General features: G+C 44.2%; 1 protein-coding gene across 1 annotated transcript; it reads left to right on the forward strand.

Annotated features, from left to right (window-relative positions):
- The first annotated feature begins 854 nt into the window (after positions 1-854).
- On the forward strand, positions 855-21391 carry LOC142573169 (uncharacterized). Its single transcript, XM_075682738.1, has 9 exons — positions 855-1129; positions 5865-5924; positions 9571-9645; positions 11567-11624; positions 13288-13487; positions 14314-14601; positions 15312-15528; positions 16842-17000; positions 20253-21391. The coding sequence occupies exons 1-9, from the start codon at positions 968-970 to the stop codon at positions 20435-20437; spliced, it is 1404 nt and encodes a 467-aa protein (XP_075538853.1). The 5' UTR covers positions 855-967; the 3' UTR covers positions 20438-21391.
- Positions 21392-21657: the final 266 nt, after the last annotated feature.

The following is a 21657-nucleotide window of genomic DNA, read 5'->3' on the forward strand; positions in this document are numbered from 1 at the left end:
TTTTGCAGATGGCGCAATGTTTTGACAGAAACTAAAGCCGAATGTAGCCGGTGAGTTTACTCGTTGGATAACGGACAATAAGCGCTCTAGTTCACTGCTGCAATGTCTGCACCGAACAGGGCTGCATGCATTTATTTTAAGAGTATCTTATATTTTGGTACAAATGTCTTGTCGAACGTCCTCGAATAAAAGGAAAAGCTATACCGTGATTTCTTGTTTTCATTTTTTCGTAGTCTAGAGCTGCTCTCTTCAAGGCATGAAGCCAGGTCATTGGAAATTTCGCGTTTCTAGGAAGTCTTTACAATCAGGCAACCCGTTTGGGGAAGGAACAAATCGCTATCGAAACTGGCCAGCGCCTGTTCTTAGGACACAGTGCACGTGCGGAATACTTTTCTAACACGGTATGCGTGGTAGTTTCCGGCCGTCGTGGCTCAGCGGTTGCGGTGTTGCGCTAGCACAAGCTCGCGGGGTCACATCCCGGCCGCATTTCGAAGGGGGCGAAAACGCCTGTGTCCCGGGGGCGGGGTCGTTAAAGGACCGCGGGTGGTCAAAATTAATCCAGAGTCTCCCCCTTCCCTCCCCCTACGGCGTGCCTCTTAATCAGATCGGGGTTTTGGTCCCGTAATTTAATTTAAGCCTTAATCTGCCATCCCCAAATGCGATATCGGTTTGAACACTGACGTTGAAGAAGCTCCTTAGCTTTTGTGACGTCGATAGGAAATTACTGCTCTCGATATTCTTTTTCTAGGCTTTCATTCTAGACCATGCCATTTCCTGACATTGAGCTTTCGCGCTTTGTATTACTTGCGGAAATGAACACGAGTAGTTGGGGAACCAAGCGAGTAGCGGAAACGGCCGAGATCCCACACGCAGTCACCCTCTCGGAGGGGAAACGACTTGGCGTATAAGAGAGCGGGCGTCTCCGGAGGGCCCCTCGTTCGCCGTGCTTTGCCTGCCTTCGCCCGTCATGTTGGACCGCCACGTCTTCCCCGTCGGTGCAGTCCTCGCTCTCTGCGCGATCGGCTGGGCCTCGCTGTCCCGGCCGGTGTGGGCGCATCACGCCGGCAAAGCCCACCATCTGCCGGAAGTGTTCCGTTTCGCGCGGTGTCGTGCCAGCTGTCTCGACAAGGTGAGTGCACCCGGTCGGCTGCGCTGTCTTTTTTACTCGGTCTTTTGAAAGGGACACCGCACAAGGATGTCGCGTTCAACAGGTACTAAAGCTAAAAGTAGCTTGGGTTGTTGCTGTTCTTTTGTAAGAAACGTGCGTGCAGCACGGAAAAAGAAACTATTGTTACGTTGGGCGACGCGGCCTCGATATTGCAGCACCCGTTAACCTTAACGCATTAAGAAGTCACGGGAGACTGAGCTAATCGGTTGTTATCCATAAGGATGGACTACATGGTATTTTCAGTGAGCCTAGACTGGGCAAGTTTCCAGAACTTACACAAAACCGCGAGGGCGCAAATACGTAAAAAAAAAAACGCTTATTTAGACATTGCGCTGTCGTGAAGACGCTGGAGTCTTGCCGCGAAATTCCAAAATGGAACTCCGACCAATTTTTTTTTTCATATTAATCGACGTCTTACGCCGAAATTAACGAAAATAGTCTTTTGAATGAATCGTTTATTACTGGGAACTGATTCAGTGTTCCTCTTTATAGTCCTCGAGGCATAACACTAGCATAGCGTGGTAAATGAAACTCGCAAAGTGTATGACTACTCCAGGGCAAATTTTAACGAAATCAGTCTTGGTTTGGAAGCAGCGTTTCAGGCTTTTACACGACACTCATCCGAGGTTGTGAACGTTCTGTGGAATTCTCTTAAAAGCGTGCTGTCATCATTGATTGAAAAGCATGCACCATTCAAATACGTCTCAGACAAATTAAAAGTAGACAAACCCTGGATTACTTATGAAGTTAAAAGGAAGATAAAGCAAAGGAGTCGTGCTTATCAAAAATTTAAAAAGAACCTATCAAACGAACATGAGTGCCGTCTACAAGAGTTACACATAGAATATATCGAGGCTATCAAAACCGCCAAAGACATGTAATTCTCCGGACTAGCTGATTATATCAAGACAAATCCAAAAGCATTTTGGAGCTAAGAAAGACGCGGAAGTAGAGTACAAGTATCCCAAGTATTCTTCACAATGGAATCCAGATATGTGAAAGCAACGCTAAAGCGGATTGTTTTAACAACTACTTTAAATCAGTATTTCTGAAAACGAGACATAAGAATACTTTTCCCAACTCTACATAAAGTGTGCCAAATGTAATGCCTCCAATTACTATCACATTGGACGGTATCATAAACTGTCTCTACTCCAATAATGAAGCCAAAGCAATTGGATCAGACGGAATCACTCCGAGGATACTCAAAGCCTGTTCTTTCATTATATCTCAATACTTAAAAATAATATTCTACAAAACCCTCGAAAGTGGCGTGCTCCCTAAAGACTGGAAAAAATCCCATATAGTCCCAGTGTTTAAAAGCGGTTCCAAGTCCTCCGTATCTAACTATAGGCCAATTTCACTTTGTTCCATATGTTGTAAAGTTTTGACCACATTCTTTATAGCAATATAATAAGGCACTCAGAAGGACGCAATTCTTTATTTCCAAATCAGCACGGTTTTCGCAAAGGCGTCAGCTGCACCACTCAGCTGATAGAACTATTTCATGAGCTTGCAGATACTGCTGAAAAAAGAATGCGTACAGATACAGTCTTTCTCGATTATCGCAAAGCCTTTGATTCCGTATCACATGACCTGTTAATACATAAAATGAGCACTCTTAATTTGGATACGAAAGTAATGAAGGTTATTGAAGATTACCTGAACGACAGAATACAATGCGCAGTTGTAGGAGGCAAGAATTCTAGTTTTGTCCAAGCAACTTCTGGAGTGCCGCAAGGCTCGGTGCTGGGGCCGTTGCTGTTTTGAATTTACATCATTGACATGGCTTCAAACATTTCCTCACAAAGTAGATTTTTCGCAGATGACTGCGTTGTTTACAGATCCGTTCTCAATCAACATGATATAGACGCTTTCCAGCAGGACCTCCACAGGACCTCAACAGAGCCTCCTGGTGTCAAAACTGGGAACTTAGCCTGAATACTGATAAATTTTACCAGGTAACATTCACTAAATCTAAAATCACGAATAGACCTACTTACAAACTGTGAGATTCTATACTCAGGAAGGTTAGTGAAGTTAAATATTTAGGTGTTCATCTAACTGCTGATCTGTTCTTTTCCAGCCATATTGATATGACCGTCAGGAAAGCCGGGAAAATGCTTAGCCTAGTTGTACGAACCCTTAGAACTGCCCCTCAGATTCTTAAAACCATAGCATATAAGTCGCTGGTAAGGCCGCAATTAGAATATGCCCCCGCCTTGTGGTATCCCCACCAGCGGTACCTGATTTATAAGTTAGAAGGCATAGAAAACCGTGCTGCCAGGTTTATATCAAGGAAGTACTCCAGACACGCAAGCACAACAGCAATAAAGAAGCACATCGGACTAGAACCGCTACAGATAAGACGCCAGAAGCACCGACTGAAACTTCTGCACGCAGTATACACTGATGCGACAGGCATCGACATGCCAAATACCTTAAAGCACCCCACTATATCTCAAAAGATGAGACCACAGTTTCAAAATACGTGAAATTTCCTGCAAAACTAACTATATGAAGTTTTCTTTTTTTCCCTGCAGTATTTCTGAATGGAATAAGTTGCCAGTTGAAGTTGTGAGTGTTCCTCGGGATGCATTTTTAAGACTAATCAATGATTTGTAATTGCAATCTTCTTCCAAACCACTGACTGCAGGCTGAATTAACTTTTTTTCTTGTACTGTTATTGATGGACTTTTTTTCATGTACTTCTTCTTTATCTTGATGCATTGCTCCGTTGTCATCGCTCCCTTTTGTGTGATTATATTCTCGTGCTAGTCACTTCATGTTGTACCCACTCCCCTGCTATAATGCTTCGGCGTTGCAGGGTGTACTGTAAATACATAATGAAATAAAATAAAAATAAATATCACAGCCGCTAGTCTTCACACAAGCGCAGCTCTGATATGGCCACAAAAGTGGCAAACTCTAAAGGCGACATCGCTGTTCCCGCGTTAATTTCTGATGACTTTTGTGATACCTCGAACGTAGTAAATTACGAAAGCAACGTTGCCTAGTTTGCCGTAAAAATTACGTAGGACGCGCTTTCAATTAGTTTCACTCGAGGGACTGTTATTGGCATCCACAATCAACATGCAGATATATTTTTGCTTTAGATTTTATGCACAGCCGCCTTAACTAAACAAGCTGACAACGCTCAGCTATCGGGCCCAATCATAAGGTACTCAAATATTTATACAAATAGCTTTATGAACATAGCGTATGCTTACATACGTATATACGTAAAATGATGATGATACTGCTTTCTGAAACTCGAGAAGTTTTCCCAGTAAAATGCCTGACCGCAACTCTGCATGTCTGCGCAAAGTGCGCAAACATGCAATGCCCACTTGTCGAGGAGAGAAAAGGGAGGAGGGCAAGATGCACAGCACCTGGAGTATGAGCGGAGGGGAAGCACCTCTCATTTGAGAAGGACGTCAAGCAGCTGATCCTGTCGAAGCAGACTTCAAGTTCTTTAAATAAATCCTAGTGGTGTCAAGATGTTCGCAAAAGACTCCGCCTTGGTTGCCTTCCCTTACTTTCCAATAAACTCCACGAAAGATATGTGACTGTTCCATTATCGCTTCCCAAACGTGCCGGTCGTGCTTTAATGAGCACGGCCAGCGTGATGTAGTGATTTAGCAAAGCGCCGTGTTCGATTTGTGCCGGCCGGGTTCCATCGTTGCCCGCGAAAGTTGCTCTATCGTCTTGGACACATTGCATGTTCTTTTGGAGTCACCCTATCGTATTAGCGCCTTGAGGAGGGCGTTGTACATACTTTCATTATCTCTCACCGACTGCAGCCTATCATAAATATATATCAAGTATGAATGGATTAGAATAAAGCTTGCAATAATTTGGCGGATTCATAAGTGAAATTTTGAACACGTTGTGGTGTTTACTCTTACAGTAAGGGAGAGCCAGTGGCTTTTTTCCCGACCACAGCTAATGAACGAAGCATCCGTTGTTCGATAGGGGTTCATGGAGGAATTGTGATTCGCGGACTGATCCGAATGATTAAATAATTATTGATAAGCTTTATAGTATTGTGGACATGGTAGTGACCGTCAAAAACACAGTAGAAAACCTGTGAATGACGAACCTAACTTTTACTGGGCGAACTTGTGCCCAGAAAAGTAGGTTACAGTCAAAGCACAATCATAGCGGCGGACACAGGCGGCGATCATCGGAATCTGATCTGCGGGTCAAGCGTGTCGGCTTTTATACGTGAGTCATCAAAGGTTCGAGAGTAATCGCTGGTGCCCGCGTGTCTTCCAGAAAGTACTGCGGAATTCTCGTCGCGCATAACGTCACATCACAGACGGTGCATCGACAAGAGACAGCGGATGAAACCATCGATAACATTCCAGAAACTTCCGATAGGTGCAGGCCCGTCCTGCGCTGAGCTTTAATATTGGCCGATAAATCGCAGCCACCGGATAAAAAGAAGCACACGTGTCAGTATTATATATGTGTACAACTTGTATTGCCGTTTTTCCGGTAATAATTTTTCATCTTGCATAGAAACGGTCTTAGTGTCCTACATTGAAGGTGCACTGCAAACATCAGCGGGAAACTCGGACTCTATATTCGCCAGGATATAGTCACAACAGCGTATCCCGTTCAAATTTCTTTTTTCCTCTTCCAAGTGCCACAATAGCTGCTTCGCTATTTTAACAACTACCTTAACTTCCAGCTTGGCCTGAAGACCGATAACGACGACATCGAATGTACCGGAGACAAGGAGTGCAACATGGTGAGCCCGTTTTCTTAGCCATTAGTGTTTGGTCATTCTGAAGTATTAAAAATATTTTGATTGCCCTCGAAGACCTCAAAGTGATCAATCTTCTACGCTCTCCAAGAGATTGTACATTCATGCTTGAGAAGAAAGTGGTTCCTAGAGTTAGAATGCATTTTGTGCTTTCTGCTATCTTATTGCGTGTCATAAATGTTCTTTATAAGCGCATTTTTTAAATGATTATTTGGAAATGGTGTAGTGAATATAAAAATAAATACACAAAGTTGTGCTTTTGTGCAGCCCTACTGTACTTCACCAACAATTTTTATTGCGACTCTGCCTTTGTACAGCAGCATGGCCTCGTCAGGCACTCATATACCTCTAGCCATGTTTCCTCAATTTTTACGTTGTCTTAAAGAAATGAAATGAGAGCCAAGATGACAAGGAAACAGCGCGAGTTTTATCTGTACATTGTAGAGAATTAACCTTTTCATAAGAGAGAAGCCACCAACCTGCTATGAACCGCAATTGGATGACAAAATTAAGAATATGGACTGAGAGAAGCCGCAGGAGTATAAACACACAGCGAAACCCCGCAAGAAATTTCCGCGAATACCGCTGAAAGTGACCGCGGGCGCCGACATGCGCTGTGCATTTGATGTAATGGGAGAATGGATCTGGATAGGGTCTGCCCCAATTGGCGCATTATGCAAAAAAGAGGTGAGGCGTGCAGACAGGACACAAGAGTAGAGAAGTGGACAACACGAATGCCGGCTTCCACTTCTCTACGTCCACTTCTCTACTCTTGTGTCCTGTCTGCACGCCTCACCTCTTTTTTGCATAATGAATCCTTGCCAGCTAGCTCAGCTTTCTGTCGTTCGAAGCCCCAATTGGCTCCTTAGACCTATATACCGTCTGCGTTCGCGCTCTTTAAATCCTTCTGGTCCAATGTATCTCGGCCCTGTATCTCGCGACTTCGCCATGTGCGCATGCCGCTAGTATTCTCCACAACGAGCTGCGGGTGCCATGAATTATTGTGCACTACACACAGCCAACGTCGCATAAATAAACCTGCAAAATTTATTGAGCTGGAAACGTGGTTATTCCGTTGGCAAAAACTTTACGATAGGGGCGCCGTCTTCTTTATCATGCAAACTTTGCTTTCGTCAAGCACTGATGACACGCATAACCTTGATACATAGTAGAAGATTGTCATTCAAGGATTCAGGCAAGTGCCTGATCTCTTCCAGCGCATCTTTATAAAACTGCTGTATGCTAACGATGAGCAGACGTTGTGGCCAGCAACTTGGTTTGAAGGGTACTTTAGGCGGCAAGCATCCGGCTAACTTCTTTTGAACTCTGGCTGCTCTGTTCGAACACAACGCTACTTTGTTCTCATGTGACTTCGTGAACATGTCAACGTCAGCGGAATTGCCTAAATAACATTCTTATGTTGTCTTCTCCTACTTCGCTTGTTGATTACCTTCTTCGCGAGTGCTCGTCTCCTTAATTAGCTGCTGCTTGCATGCGCCTGCATCTAGCCGATTAGCAGTAACTTGCAGGCGAGTGAAAATAGACGTATAGGATAGCTGAGTGGGCACGCCTAACACAGTAAGGGGGCCTTTCGACATTGATCTCGCGCTCCATTTTCGAACAGGCGTGCATTTCTGTAGAACTCACTCAACTCGTTCCATGTGTCTGTGCAATGAATGCAACGGAAACCTAGTTAATCGCAACCTGGATTCTCTTGCAGAAACAACACCCCAGATACATGCGGTATCTCTGATATAGCAACACTGTGGTTTTTACTGACTCATTTCAAATTGAAGGTTATGTGAGCGAAAATATATCGCCAATGTCGGCAGACCACGGAAGTAGCAGGAAATCTCACACCGCGGCGCTGTGCCACAAGTACGCTTCTTCTGTCATAACGACGACATCGGCTACGATCAATTCCGCATGTTATTTTTGGCGAGGCAGAAGCTTGCAAACAGGTGTCGCTTGAAACGTAGCGCATGTGTAGAAAAGGTAAAACAGTCAAGCGCACAGCGCCGTGTGTATGTCGTAACCATTAATAAAACGGTTAAATTCGTTTGCTGTGGTCCGAAGAGTAAACCACGTGCAACGCGTACCTTTAGTATTCTACATGTGGCGATGCCCTTAGTTGAAGCGTAAATTTTGCGATGCACGATCTCAGTACCTAAAGGCCAACGTCAATGAACATTCACGGTGCCTAAGCTGCCTATGAAAGGGTATTGTACAACGTTGGATCAGTCTCGGCAAATCTACACGGCTCGTAATTCTCTCATTTTCATGCTACTACCACTTAAACAGCACCTTAGCAGAGGACTCCTGAACTTGGCCATTAGTGAATGTGACGCAAATCCCAGAAAATCGCCCCCGATATTTCCAGCCGCCATTGGCGCCGTCTAATCTCGGAAGCCATGTCGAAACACTACGGTGGCACTCAACAAGCTACAGCTTGTGCGTAATTTCCGGCGCGTATTGATGGCGGCGTTTCTTCGTTTCAGTACGAAAAACATCTTTACTTGAGGGCTATCTTTAATGAACATGCACCTATTTCAGACGTAAAAATTTTCACTGAAGCTTCTAAATATTAAGGCTATCTCAAGCTATAGGCCGCCTGCGCAGTGCAAAGTTTTGTTGCAGTTGGTCATAGAAGCTTTGACTCGTGATCTGCTCTCTAAATATGTGAACATACAAATCATTTAGCATAGCCTCCACTGCACTCAATTTAACAGCGCTTGCTGCAACTAAAAGAAAAAATATCTTATAATCTGCTGATAGCGGAAAGCAGACTTCGCATAGAGGCCATCAATGTTTAAATAAAATTACTGGAATCGGAAAATCCTTTCACATAAGCATCAAGTTTATAATTCAACATCCGTGCGAAATGAACCATGTTGCAATATTGTGCATTACACCACAACTACTGTGTCATCTACAGCAGACATAAACTATGAATTGTGCACCGCATATAAATTTGTGAGGAGTTTTGCGAAAACTCCACAAACAATTTCACATAAAGCGCAGTCTAATACATACTATTTGTTTGCGTCTGATACAAAAGTGGCAGCTTACAGACCTGGGATAAATATTCTTGTTGTGGATTTTTCGAAGGCGAACTGTATACTTTGTGCTTCAACCATTTTTCAAGTGTTTTTTTTTCAATGTCCGTAATGTTAAATATTGTCGCTATAACGTACAACTATGCATCTCACATTTGGTGGGAGCTAACCTTCTTACATGCAACAATTTTTATATAATTCGGTTCGGCGGTCATCTAATAAAGAGTATTTATTCGTTTGTGCTTATTTTGAACAGGTAAATCACAGTTAGCCTCTATACCTAAAGCATCTCAAGTCGTGATCTCATGATGTTGTCTGTGGTTATTTATTAAATTGAGTTCACCATGGTAACCATGTCGAAGATTATAACGTGTCGCTTTCATACAAATGCACAATGAATCTACAGTTCTCAATCGACTTCACAACCAAAAACACATTGAAAATACGTTCTATGCGCTTCTCGCTTTGAGCATCTATCCACGCCCGCGCCAATTATACCTGCATGTGACGTCACAACGAGTGACTCTTGCTTGTACTAGAGGCAATGCCCTTATTTTGCGCAATATTTTTTGCAGTGTTGGGACGTGTGCAAGTTTTTCAACAAAGACTTCGAAGTTTGGAAACACATGTGCACCGTGGAGGAATTATGTGTAAGTACTCAACCGCTAGCTATTTGCCGGTTTTCAACCAAACAACAAAGGGCATGTCGGTGCAGACTACGTTACTTGCGAGTAGAAAACGAGACGATTTAACACCAGTGATGGGCGTCGTTTGGGTTTCTCACGTCTTATAAAAGACCATAAAAAATTGCGCATATTTGATTTCTTTTCTGGATAGCTAACTTTCCAGTGCACATTTTCTCTGCTTATGTATTTGAGTGACCATTTGTCTCGAGGTTGGGAGGCCACCATAAGTTAAGGAAATTCTTGAAAAACAGTTCCTTTCACAGAATGACCAGAGGATGGAAATGTGGCGCTACTCTTTGCAGGGTCCATCGTGGTTTTAGTTCAGGTAGCACTGAAATGATGTCAAGCATACAGATTTTTCAAAATTCCAATTTTTGTGGATGCGAGTATGCGTGACTGCTTCATCAAAATTTCGAAGATGTTAATTCATATCGCGAATTTGTTAAACAAAGTGACTGTGGTAACACGCTCCCCCCTCCGCCCTCCCCCCACCCCTCTGTGCTTCAATGGAGTACGCTTTCTAAACACCATGCTGAAAATTGCAAAAGAAAACAAACAAATAAAATTTAGTTAGCCATGGTATGTTATTCTGATTATACAACGCACATTTATTGCGCACAAGTAAGCTACAGCATTATCGTTTATTGAGTGTTTTATGGCGAAATAAAATTGATCTGGAAGTCAAAAATGTTTGTTCCGCTAAACTAATGTGCTGATCACAAAGGGTGAATGCATGGATCGCGGAAGAGTACAGAAATTTCAGCGTCAGTACGACCGCGAAGAAGAAATTACGAAGCCTACTTAACACATCTCCAAGGGTTGTGGGGTTGCAGCCTCATCGGCTGTGCCTGTGAACCGTGCATGCGTCCCATGCATGACCCGTGCTCTGTGTTTCGAGCCTTAGTATTTCTCACTATAGAAAAGTCAACCGTACGGTTAGTAATGCCATTAAAATGATGCATACCTTTCTTGAGATGTCGCATGTTCACAAGAACTTGCACTTAGCGAGCGAGGAAAATGACTCAATGGGTTCAATTGAGCGTTATTTAGAAGCATGCGGAAAACCAGACAATTAAGATAGGCTTCATTGGCATCTGGCTTCATTGACTTATGTAATTTTTGTAAACCATCTCTGTAATAGAGCTCTTTAAATCACGAACGTTGCAGAAAACGGCCTTTGGCAGCTTTTGCCTCCAAGCTACTCACGAGCGCTAAAATACAAGCATAATTTATTTATCGAAGATTGTCCTCAATAATTTATGCTGCCTCTTTTTATTAGTACATGTCATGGAGCTGCTATGCCGTATTACGCCAATTTGTCGATGGCGCAGCTCCCGTTTTATTCTAAAGTGGCCACTGTGCATCACGCTACCAAAGGCACGCTTTGAGCATGGTGTGCATGGCTTTCCATAAATAAGTGCTTCCTAATAGGAACGGCGTAAGGCTGCCCTGATTTTTACCTTTCTAGCAATGTATTTCTGCGTTATCCTTTACAATTGTACCGTTGATTTTGTTCCTTCGTAAATACGAGTGGCGAACTAAAGTGTCTATGTAGCTGCTGCTGATTTATTGAGCGTGTAAACAATTTTTTCGCGCTACACCATATATGGCAAATAGTTGTAGGCAGGAGTAAACTTGCTTACTTATTTTCACCAAATTAACGACAAATAACAGGTTCTTGAATGAAGGCCCATTGGCTTTCCTTTATTGAAAAGAACGCAATTTCTTTAGCAGATTTCTTTACTGCAACTTCTTCCCTCTAGAGGATTTATTGGTAGTGCACGAACTATACTACTTTTATTTCAAATTTAGAGTGTTTTTCGCTTGCGTGTTCACTTGAGACTTCTGGAAGCAGTGCAGCAATATTATAACCACTTCTGCGCAGTTTCCTGGCTGCCAAGTGGCCTGCTCGTTCTGGCACAAGGCGTCCCAGAACCTGCCCGGTATGTTGCACCTTTGTCTTTTCTCAACTAAGGAGTACTGGAACAGCCGTTATTGCTATATGAAAACGGGAACAATGAGCACACCGGCATGTCTCAAGTTGACAGCAAACTAACACTTGGTTACGTCAAAGAGTGTGCTAGTTGGTACTGCATGATCCAAAAGGTAACAGCGCATCTTAAGATTAACGCAAAAACCTAAGAGCCAAGGCAAGCGTTTTTCTTTGCTTATGGGCTCTGGTCCTAGCCTCAAGATATGCTGTTACACCTTGAATTTAACATTCAAACGCGTGGTACGATATCAGGGAGACATCGCGTGACAGACGTCGCGTGACAGCCAGCGAAGTGGGGGTGGTTCAAAGAAGTTTTTGACGAATCGCGGATGGCTGATTGTGCAGAATTGGAATAGAAAAGTTTGGGATAGTCTTACGTTATAGCGCCCATGTTCAATGACAAGTAACCGTACAAAGCGATGTTCAACCACTTTGTTCAACCACAATTCTGCGAACTATCTATGTGGAACAATTACGAACGGGAGGTAACGGATGCGACACATGGTACTATTTGAAAGACATTTCATTGGCCAAGACGAAGGCGAGTTGGATCGAGAATCGATGACCTTTCTTCCAGAACTTGAGAATGGGATGATTTCTGCAAGCATAGCTGCATAATCTAGTCAAAATATATTCGCTACTGAGAAATTTCGTGAAGGTATCTCCTTGAACACACATTAAAGTTCATTAAACAGTTGCCGTGTTCCGAGTATTTGAGGCAATCGTCGTCGCCGTCTTTCGTACGACACAATTTCTCGGGATCCAACAGTAGGCACAACTTCACCACCTAATGTATACTATTAACGGAGGGTCATTCTATAGTTCAAAAAGAAAAAAAAATGTCGCAACCAATAATGAGCCACAGGCACGGTTGTTCTTACATTAGCATGATGCTCTAAAAAAAGTGCCTAGAACTGTTGGAATCGATGTTACGGGAAGAATTTTGCAGGTAGGTGGCTATCCAGCATTGTTCGGGCTTCGGCAGAATATTGCCAGCTGTAGTAGCGTCAGGCGAGCATCTGGGTGCGTGAGAAGAGTGTGTGGCGACGGCATCTGAAGACGCTGATGACAATCGTGTGACGGCGACGACATCCTTTTTACTCGGGCTGTCCTACCGGAGTTTAGGGCATGGCGATCACTGGGTTCTAACAGCTACTGGTGGGGCATAAGAGAGGGAAACACCGATTGTAACTTCATCTTCGAGTAAGAGGTGTACGCTCGCATGTACTTACGTCATGTGGTGTATGTCAAAACGACAGGGGCATTTGTGCCCTGGCGAAGAAACGTGAAAACCAATTTGACCTGGCTCGGTAACGAAAGCGGTATAATGACGCACAGCTTCTGCGTAGCGGTGTCTACTAGGAACACGCTTCCCAGTCCAGTTCGATCTGTTGCAACGCCGATTCACTGCCGCTTGAAGAGCTGGTTAGGAATCGCACCTACAGAAACCTTTATAATATAAATTAATGTCTGTATACTGACAGAGATAAAAAGTTATGCTTTTTAGATTAAGTGAACAAAGACCAGCTTCGTTTTCGCGAGAGCATGTGTTTGGATCTCAAACTCCACTTGGGTAAAGGCTTGCTTCGTTGCACGTTGGGCCGCCTTTGCAGGCAGCGCAGTGACCAGCCACTCTGAGTACCGGGCCGTGTTCCCCGAGCCTCCGCGGCTGGAGGCGCGTGGCGCACACGATGTGCGTGTCACGTGGTCCCGGCCTCTCGATGCCCAGGACAACCTTATTGAGCGCGGACTGGTCTACGTGCTCTTTCTCAGAGGGCTCGTCGACGATCAACGCTGGGAGGACGCCGGACAGGTACTGCACCTACGCACTACAGATTCGCCCTTCCTCCTGATGCACGTTTCTAAATTTTTTATGTAATTAGTTTCCCTATGAATTACGTAATTGTTCTTCCACCTTTTCTGGCTTACGAAGACCCTTTTTCGTGGTAGGAGAGGCACTCAAAAAAGTAATTAACTCAGTCAGTCTAACGTAATGTTCCTGTTTGGTATCTCATTAAAGTGTTTGGCATTTACAGGACTTTTCGGCTTTATTAGAGCGGGGATCAGAAGATCATCTTTCTGCAAAAAATCGAGCGACATACGGCGCCTGTGCGTAAGCGTTGTGCCTGTTACTCTCTGTGGCATTAATTCATATGAAAGGAACCACGGAAGACAGAATGTTGACAAATACGGCAGCATTTGTTTGATCTAGTTTGCTTATGAGAAGCGCCAAAACAAGGCGAGAACATTAGCAAATATAAAATTCTCACATGGGCGCCAACTGCAAATCAACTGTCTTTTCTATAAGACGGCTTGCAGTTATATATGTTGCAGCAAAACTTTCTTATTGGTAAGCTGTGTTGCCAACTGGTAAGTTTTCGTCTGAGGAACAGCGAGAGCACTCTGAGCTCTTCTGGGCCTAAAACGGTATTTTAGTATTTAAAAGAACGGTTATATCACATAAGGCTACACCAAAGCGGCTACACCTGTAGTAAGTAAAGTTATATGACATTTAGTTATATGGCTGCAACGTTGCCAGCGATGCTTGACTGCAAGCATCGGTCATAATGCTGCTTTGACTGACCACTAAATGTTATTCAGCCGATTTACAGTGCCATGTTTCGCGTCCGAAAACGCAGACAAAGTACCACAACGCTACCCTGAGCCGCAGCCAACTGAAGCAGTCCTCGGAGCTCGAGATCATCGCACTCTCGGCGCACGGCGTCTTTGCTCACACTCGAGTATCCCTGGACCTGGAGTCGGCAGCCTTCGACTCGATGCAGGCGGACGCCTCCGCCTCCTCTTTGCTTCCGGCCTTCGCTGCTCCGAAAGTGGAGGAGCTGAGGCATTCTAGCGGACCCCGCGTCGAAGTAGACATCGTCTGGGACTTCGATCTGTCGCCGCAGGCCAAGGAGGTCAAGTATGAGGTGCGACCTGACTCCCACTACATTCAATTTCAGTATGTAGAATTTGCTCGCGGTCCTTCTCACATAAAAGTATGGTCTATGGCGGGGCAGAGAGAGATGGGCGTCATGCCATCTCGTGCCGAGGAGCAGGATGAAAGAAAGGGAGAAGGCACGGATGTTAACCTGAAATCCGTCTCGTTGGTTACCCTACACTGGGTGACGGGAAAGGCTGAATAGAAAGATTAAGTGCCGCGCAAGTCGTCTGTAACGGACAATAGGGGAGACTGGAAGGGTCACTTGATTGCGAATGATAGGCATGTTGTTGCACTTTATTCTGTAGTGCCACTTACAGAGCCTTTAAGTAACGGAAAGCTAGTGAACGTTTTGGAAATGCGGAGTTGCACGCGTAAAAGCATTTATGCGCCGCCGAGCAATACGGGACGCCGATCTCATAAAGGTCACTGGTTGCCGTGATGAAAGCGCTGCTTTTAAACTCCAGTTTTGGTTACTTCTTTATGACAAATAAAGAAAGCGCAAATGCATACATACGCTTTAAAAGACCGCCTTAAAAACGAGCTTTCGTTTATCGATTGCTAGGAATATCTTGCCGACTCATTTCAGTGGTAGCACCAATGTTTTACAAAACACTGTCGCGGAATTCTGCTTTACGCCGTTTCCCCAGTGCTAGTCGTAAGTGATTTTAACAGTGAACTGTTACGCGGCCCCGGCAGGTCATGTGGAGGGTCCTCGACAAGGCAGTAGATGTGACGGGCCGCCTGTACACGTCGCGGCCGTCAGCCACGCTGCCGCTGTGGGGCGGAACCTCGTACTCGATCTTCGTCCGGCGCCTCTCTCCCGTCACGGGTGAGCCCGACGCTGAAACGCTCTCTCGATTCCTTGACACGCCCGTCGTCGAGCCCGAGCCGAGCACACAAGCATCCGTCTCAAGTAAGCTTCTTCGCCTATTATAGTGCGTTAGCATTCTTACGGTACTTCTCGGACTTTCCGGGATCTATCTATCTATCTATCTATCTATCTATCTATCTATCTATCTATCTATCTATCTATCTATCTATCTATCTATCTATCTATCTATCTATCTATCTATCTATCTATCTATCTATCTATCTATCTATCTATCTATCTATCTATCTATCTATCTATCTATCTAACTAACTGTTTCCCTGCCAAACTGGGTCAAGGTCTTGCCAAATGGTGACAGTATTAGGCTTCTGTGCTATGGGAGGAACAGGGTTCGAAACAAACCGTCGGACCTACTTGAGACACAGAGTAAGTGGCAACGTGTACTTATGTGCCGATCCTAAACGAATCTCTTTCCCGCCGACATGGTACTATTACAAAAGTACCATGCATTTTAAATGTTTCAGTGCTCGATATATGAATGTGCCCCCGATGAGCTGCGTGAATAAATCAGGGTTATAATGTTGCACAGTCGCAAATTGCGAGGAGGAGGCTTGGTATGGAAAACGTCCTACAATATGCCCGTGTATAAATGGCAATATTAGCTGCGTTCTGTAATAATCTTAACAGTGCGCGTAAACAGCCCAAGAGGAATGGTCCTCAATGCTACTGTTAAAATATTCCGCCTTTTCTTCAGGCTTCTTCTTCTAAAGGCAAAACGACGTTATTTGTCGTCGCAAGCCTAATATTTTGCACATTTGAAATTTCACTTCAACCAATGCCAGCCAGCTCTTTCGTTGATCTGAATTATAGCAGTCTCACAAATAGCAACATGCGCGCTTTCGGCGCGATTGTCCTCGCTCAGCTCACCAAATCGTGCACCGCCTGTGCTTCTACTTTTCTCATACGTAGACCTCTTACACACTTCCGTAATCATGTCTAGACCTTACATAATTGATTCGTTGATTAATTATTTAATTCGTTCATTTCCTTCTTCGTTCCTGGTTTTATTTTATGCTAGAAGCTGGTTATGGCAACATGTCCTACTCACCTATTGTTCACCACCTCCACCGGAGCTAAGCAGCTGCTGGTCCACTTACCACAGCTTCCACTGGAATTCTCTGCAAATCAAAATAGCATTGACAAAGATTGAAGTAGCGAAAAAAAAATATTGTTTGAATGTCAACAAAGATGTCGGCAAAATCATTTGTGTACGCGTACCCTGTTTGGATATTTCACGTCGTCATGGAAACGGTTATCAGCCGCGTGGCTTCTGAAGTCGCGCGCCGCGATTGAGTCAAGTTTCCCCATTTTTTATATTGTTTGCATTTCATTTTCAGCAGGAAGCTGCGTGCGCATCGAGATGGTGGCGGCCTGCGCCGTCTTTTCCATGGGCGCCATTTTCGTCTGCGTCGTAGTGCTGGCACTGGTTGCTGTGCGAAAGTCCATCAGGCCCGGAGGGGAACCCGCAGCCACCAAGTCCGCGTCCACTAAAAAAAGTGAGTGGCCACCTCGGGCAGAGGCGCCAAAACCTGCGGTGTGTTCGCATTCCCGGCAGCTTCGAAGCCTGTGTCTTTTTTTGTTTTTTTTTTTTTGACGACCCGGGTGACCGCTTTGCGCTTAACTATCACGCCTTGTCTCAGCACTCTGACGCCACGTCGCGTCGGCAAAACGAAAAAAAATATATACCGCTAATGTAGTTGAGACATTACTACTTTGCGTGCGGACCTCACCAAACTCGATGTGGCCTATACTATACTTAAGGTACACGGCGAATAGCAATCGCATTTTATTACGCGAAGGGCGGATGCGCGCGAAACTTTGGGCCAAGTTTTCCAAGTAGGTTGCTCAGGCGCAATCTTGCTTGAACAGCAAAGTAGTCTGCATCTCCATATGACTTCATTTTTTTTTTTCATCACGGAGTGGTCGTCTGTGCCCGCTCTGTCACACTTCAAACAACACTAAAGGTAGCCGTTTTCCTCTGCCTTCTACGGAAAGTATCGCAACACACGCGCCAACACACGCGGTTGACTCGTGCCAGGCATTTCACAAATGCCTCAAAGGATTCCTTTGTATAGCCACGGCACAATGTTGCGCAAATACATTATAGTCAAGCTTTCAGAGTTTTGAGAGACAAAAGTTTACCGGCTTATGAACTTCTGTAAGGAGTATGAAGGTGAAAAGGAAAGCCCTTTCTTTTGCACCATTTAGATTTACCACCCCAAGTACGGACAATTTTATACTGCGTTCATTTACTGATAGTTCATTTCATACTTGCAGCAGAAACGAAGGTGAAGCCTCAGTAAGCTTCGTGTAACCGAAGATGTGCTTCTGTACTATCTATATTATCCGACAGAATTGGTGTTCGACATTGGTTCACACCTTGACCTGAGTAAGTCAGAAATGCACATATTTGTTAACTATGTCGTGTTATCCGCGCAAAAATGGGACAGTGTGTCATATCTGCGTTTCTCTTGTTACAGTCTTCTTCAAGGTAGGCGATCAGATATTTAGGCAGGTGAGTCCATCAGCGCCATAAAGGATTTATTCAATATTTTTTAGACTCCGAGCTTTTCGAATGACTGTAGCCTCTTAAACTGAAGATAACACGCAGAATCATGACTCACGCATCGAATGCTTTAATAGAATACACAGCAAAAAGAAATAACGAATAAACATGTCGCATTTCCCCAAGGATTTCGCGATCGCCTATGCCCAAACAGCAAACATCCCAGACTCCACCAACGCTTAGCTCGGGGCGGTGCAGGCTATTTCCTCGAAGCGTTTCAAAAAGGCAGGTGTGGCGCAAGAGCAGCCTGCTTTTTTTGACCAACGCATGTATTCTAGGCATCAGTAAGGGGTCTTCAGGTAGTCATTTTCTTTCTGCCGGCTGGTCTGTCATGAGAAAATGCTTCGCTGTAAAGCGCACGTGAGAGTAAATTTCAATCGATGTGGTCATCGTTATATTCTGTTCCCGCTAAAAATGAAGAGTGTCATAGTTCATCAGTTTTGTTTTTTCTGCCTAGTAACTTGACAATTTTTTTACTCAGCGCATTTGAATACTTCAGAGCGAGTTTAAATAGAAATTTAAATAGAAATTTTTACTTATTAAAATGTAGAAATGCTTTTTTGAGTGAACCACTGGACTGATGTTAATAACATTTGTTACATTTGAGAGATAGCCTTCAAATCTAATGAAATAATAAAGGGGAAATTAGACATCGGCCAAAACAAAAAAAAACGAAAGAAAAATTCGTCCCGGTCGAGGATGAATTTTTCTTCAACTGCGAGGCTTTTCTTGCGAGGAATCCTTGTGGGTTTCTTTCAGTAGCACTTAGTTACGTTTGGGTGGATGTCTCATTTTGCCTTTATTAATTATTTCTGTCCACCTTGCCGGTGGCCACAGAACTTTAGGTCAAAGTCTAATGGATCTATCATGCACGGTATTGACATACAGTTGGAATTTCTTTTGAAAATTCCCGAAAATTGGTAAGTATGTGTAATAAAAGCATGTAGTATACAAATCCAGAACTCTGCGTTCAAAAGATATACGGAAGCTCTGTTAACTTTCCATATTTGAGCATTTCAAGCGCAGAAATCCCTTATATCATTTTGCACTCCAACTAAAATTGCTAGAATGTTTACGAGAGTATTGCAAAACTCGTACTCAAAAATCAGGGGTACATTTGAGAGTGGTGTATAATACATCAATTGTATCCCCTTTAGCTTTATTATTAGGCGCAGTTTAAAGAGTCGTGACCTCCCTTTTCATTGTTTAGTTACAACACTAAACATGGTACTCGTTTTCTAAATAATTAAATATTTAAGGATTTCTCTAAACAACGAACTGCAAAAAGTAAGAAACCTGTTTCTTACAATCACTATATTTTGACTCTTTTAATGCAGCGACCCTCATGAAAATCGGTCCATTTTTATCTCGGAAAAATAATGTCCCCTTCCTCGTGTATTTAGACAGGAGCTTGCGAGCCATAGCTTCCTCTTAAGTTAAAACAATTTCTTGTAAAAAATGACGCTTTGTCCTAAGGCGAGTTCAGAGAGAACAAGGAAACGGATATCGGCCAACTGCCGGTCACAATTCGTTCAGCCGCCCTCCTTCACAGGATATTGCTAGAAAGAAATGTACAAGTTGTATACGGTTTGTGGAGTCTCCAACCTACATTAGGCAAGAAGGCCGAATGCAGGTTTCGTATGAAGACAGCCATGGCACCATCGATATGAGCGCCGCTTCGGCTCGCTTCACAGATATTTCCACACGGAGTTGTGGGCTTCTGGATGCACGCTCTGTGCACAGTGTGCCACCCGTCTTCGTTAATGTTTTCGTACGCTTGCAAAACTGTCCTTGGCCATTCGCACGTAGTTCTCAGGCTGGTACCGTCACCAGGTAATTGAAGTATGTTTTACTTTGACCGTTTATAAAAATCATCTGCCGAGCAGGTGCTTCAATTTATAAAGATCGCAGTGACTGCTTTGTTTCCTTTCCGTCTCGCATATTTAAACTAGCATGTGAAAGTTCCTGTATATTAGTTATTCATAATGTATCACAAAAAAAAAGTCATTCACCATGATTCGCTCGAATCGTGAAAACGTACACTAACTGCCTTTAGCCTTCACAGTGTGCCACAAGCATTCCTGCATTGTGTCGAAATCTGTAACGCACTCGTGTACAGGTCTGTGCGAAGGAATCGCGAAAGCTCTGATGCGATGTCCTCCGGTGCGTCTCGCTCATCCAGGTGGCTCCGAGCGTCGCAGCAGCAGGCGGAGCTCCCAGCTGTGCAGCGGCGCCAAGGCCCTGCTGGGCGCCCATTCCGGAAACAGCCCTGCGAGCCCCGTGGGCGAGTCATGCGAGGACTTGCTGGCTGAAGCGCAACGCGAGGGCACCAAGCAGTGCTTCGTCTACGACAACCAGTTGGCCTAACGATGGGCTCCGTGTAGAGTGCAGCTCGCCAGCCCACCGAAGGAAAAAAAAAACCGCGAGCCATAACCGACAGTGAATTGCTACTCTTCAGACATTTGCCAGACGATGCATTCCTCCTCCAGACCACCCTACATCGGAAAAGGACATTTCTCGTGGGAAGGCGGTTCTCTTCTGCACCACTCACGACGAAATACCGTTTTTCGTTGCCGAAGAGCTCCGCTTGCAAAGTCGTGAAGGACGTGTTCTAGAGATTGAGTGTGCCGTCCCCAGTTAGAACGATATAGACGCTCTGGTGAACGTAATGCTCTGCTTTGGCTATTTCATATGCAGTGAATGAGTGCTTCTGCACTTGAACATTAGACAGATAAGAAGTTGAACAGTTTGATTTGAAGAGGTTGATTTGAAGAAGTTCAAGTCTCGCTTTATAGGACTGTACACATCCTGGATCTCAAGAGCTCATGCTGAGAAAGTGCTTCAACTACACGTGTGTCATAAACAGATCCCAGCGCAAAGACTGTTGCGTCGCCTACATTGGCGAATTAAAAAGCCTCCAGATGAGTCTAAGGCGGACTTGGTATCACGCAGCCAATGGGAATTTGGGTTTTAACGCAGAATGGGTATACCACCCGAAAACGAAGACGTGCCAGTGTGTGCCCGTTCGGACAGTAGAAGTGATAAATAGGGCCAGTAGTAAATTTCCTTGCATTTGCGCACGCACGCACACACCTAAAACGCATTTAAGGAAGCACCATTCTCTGTAAACAAAGTACCGGCGCTGTCCAAGGTGCGTGAAGTGTTGGTATGTCTCGTGCCATTGTCGCGCGTATTGCACCGTTATAGCGCTCCAACTAGCTTCTCGCGTATTCTAATGTGTCATCTTCTTTTATTCGGAAATTCTCGTTTTTCGTGTCCTATTTATTTGCCATGTTAATAATCAGACATTAAAAAGGGAGGTTTTATTTATTCATCAATGGTTTCTTTCTTGGCCGTTTGTATAGTGGCTATGCTTTTGGATGTATATCTCTGAATTCGTTGTGTCATCTTTATTATACAGAAACCTAGAGTTAAAATGCACAGAGTGCTTAAGAAGATTTTCTATAACATTCGAGAGGATGTTGCCAATTTAAACTTCCAGCTCATCGTTCACCCACACACACAAAGCACCACTGCGTTTCCGAGTTCTCTGCAGATTATCAGCGCTCTTTGTCAACCGTATCGTT

This window comes from Dermacentor variabilis, chromosome 2 (genome assembly GCF_050947875.1).
Source record: "Dermacentor variabilis isolate Ectoservices chromosome 2, ASM5094787v1, whole genome shotgun sequence".
Classification (NCBI taxonomy): Eukaryota; Metazoa; Arthropoda; class Arachnida; order Ixodida; family Ixodidae; genus Dermacentor; species Dermacentor variabilis.

Coding starts and splice junctions, on each gene's coding strand:
- LOC142573169 (XM_075682738.1), top strand. CDS start 968: ATGTTGGACCGCCACGTCTTCCCCGTCGGTGCAGTCCTCGCTCTCTGC. Junction 5,925..9,570: donor GAGACAAGGAGTGCAACATG/GTGAGCCCGTTT, acceptor TATTTTTTGCAG/TGTTGGGACGTGTGCAAGTT. Junction 14,602..15,311: donor CCAAGGAGGTCAAGTATGAG/GTGCGACCTGAC, acceptor CGGCCCCGGCAG/GTCATGTGGAGGGTCCTCGA.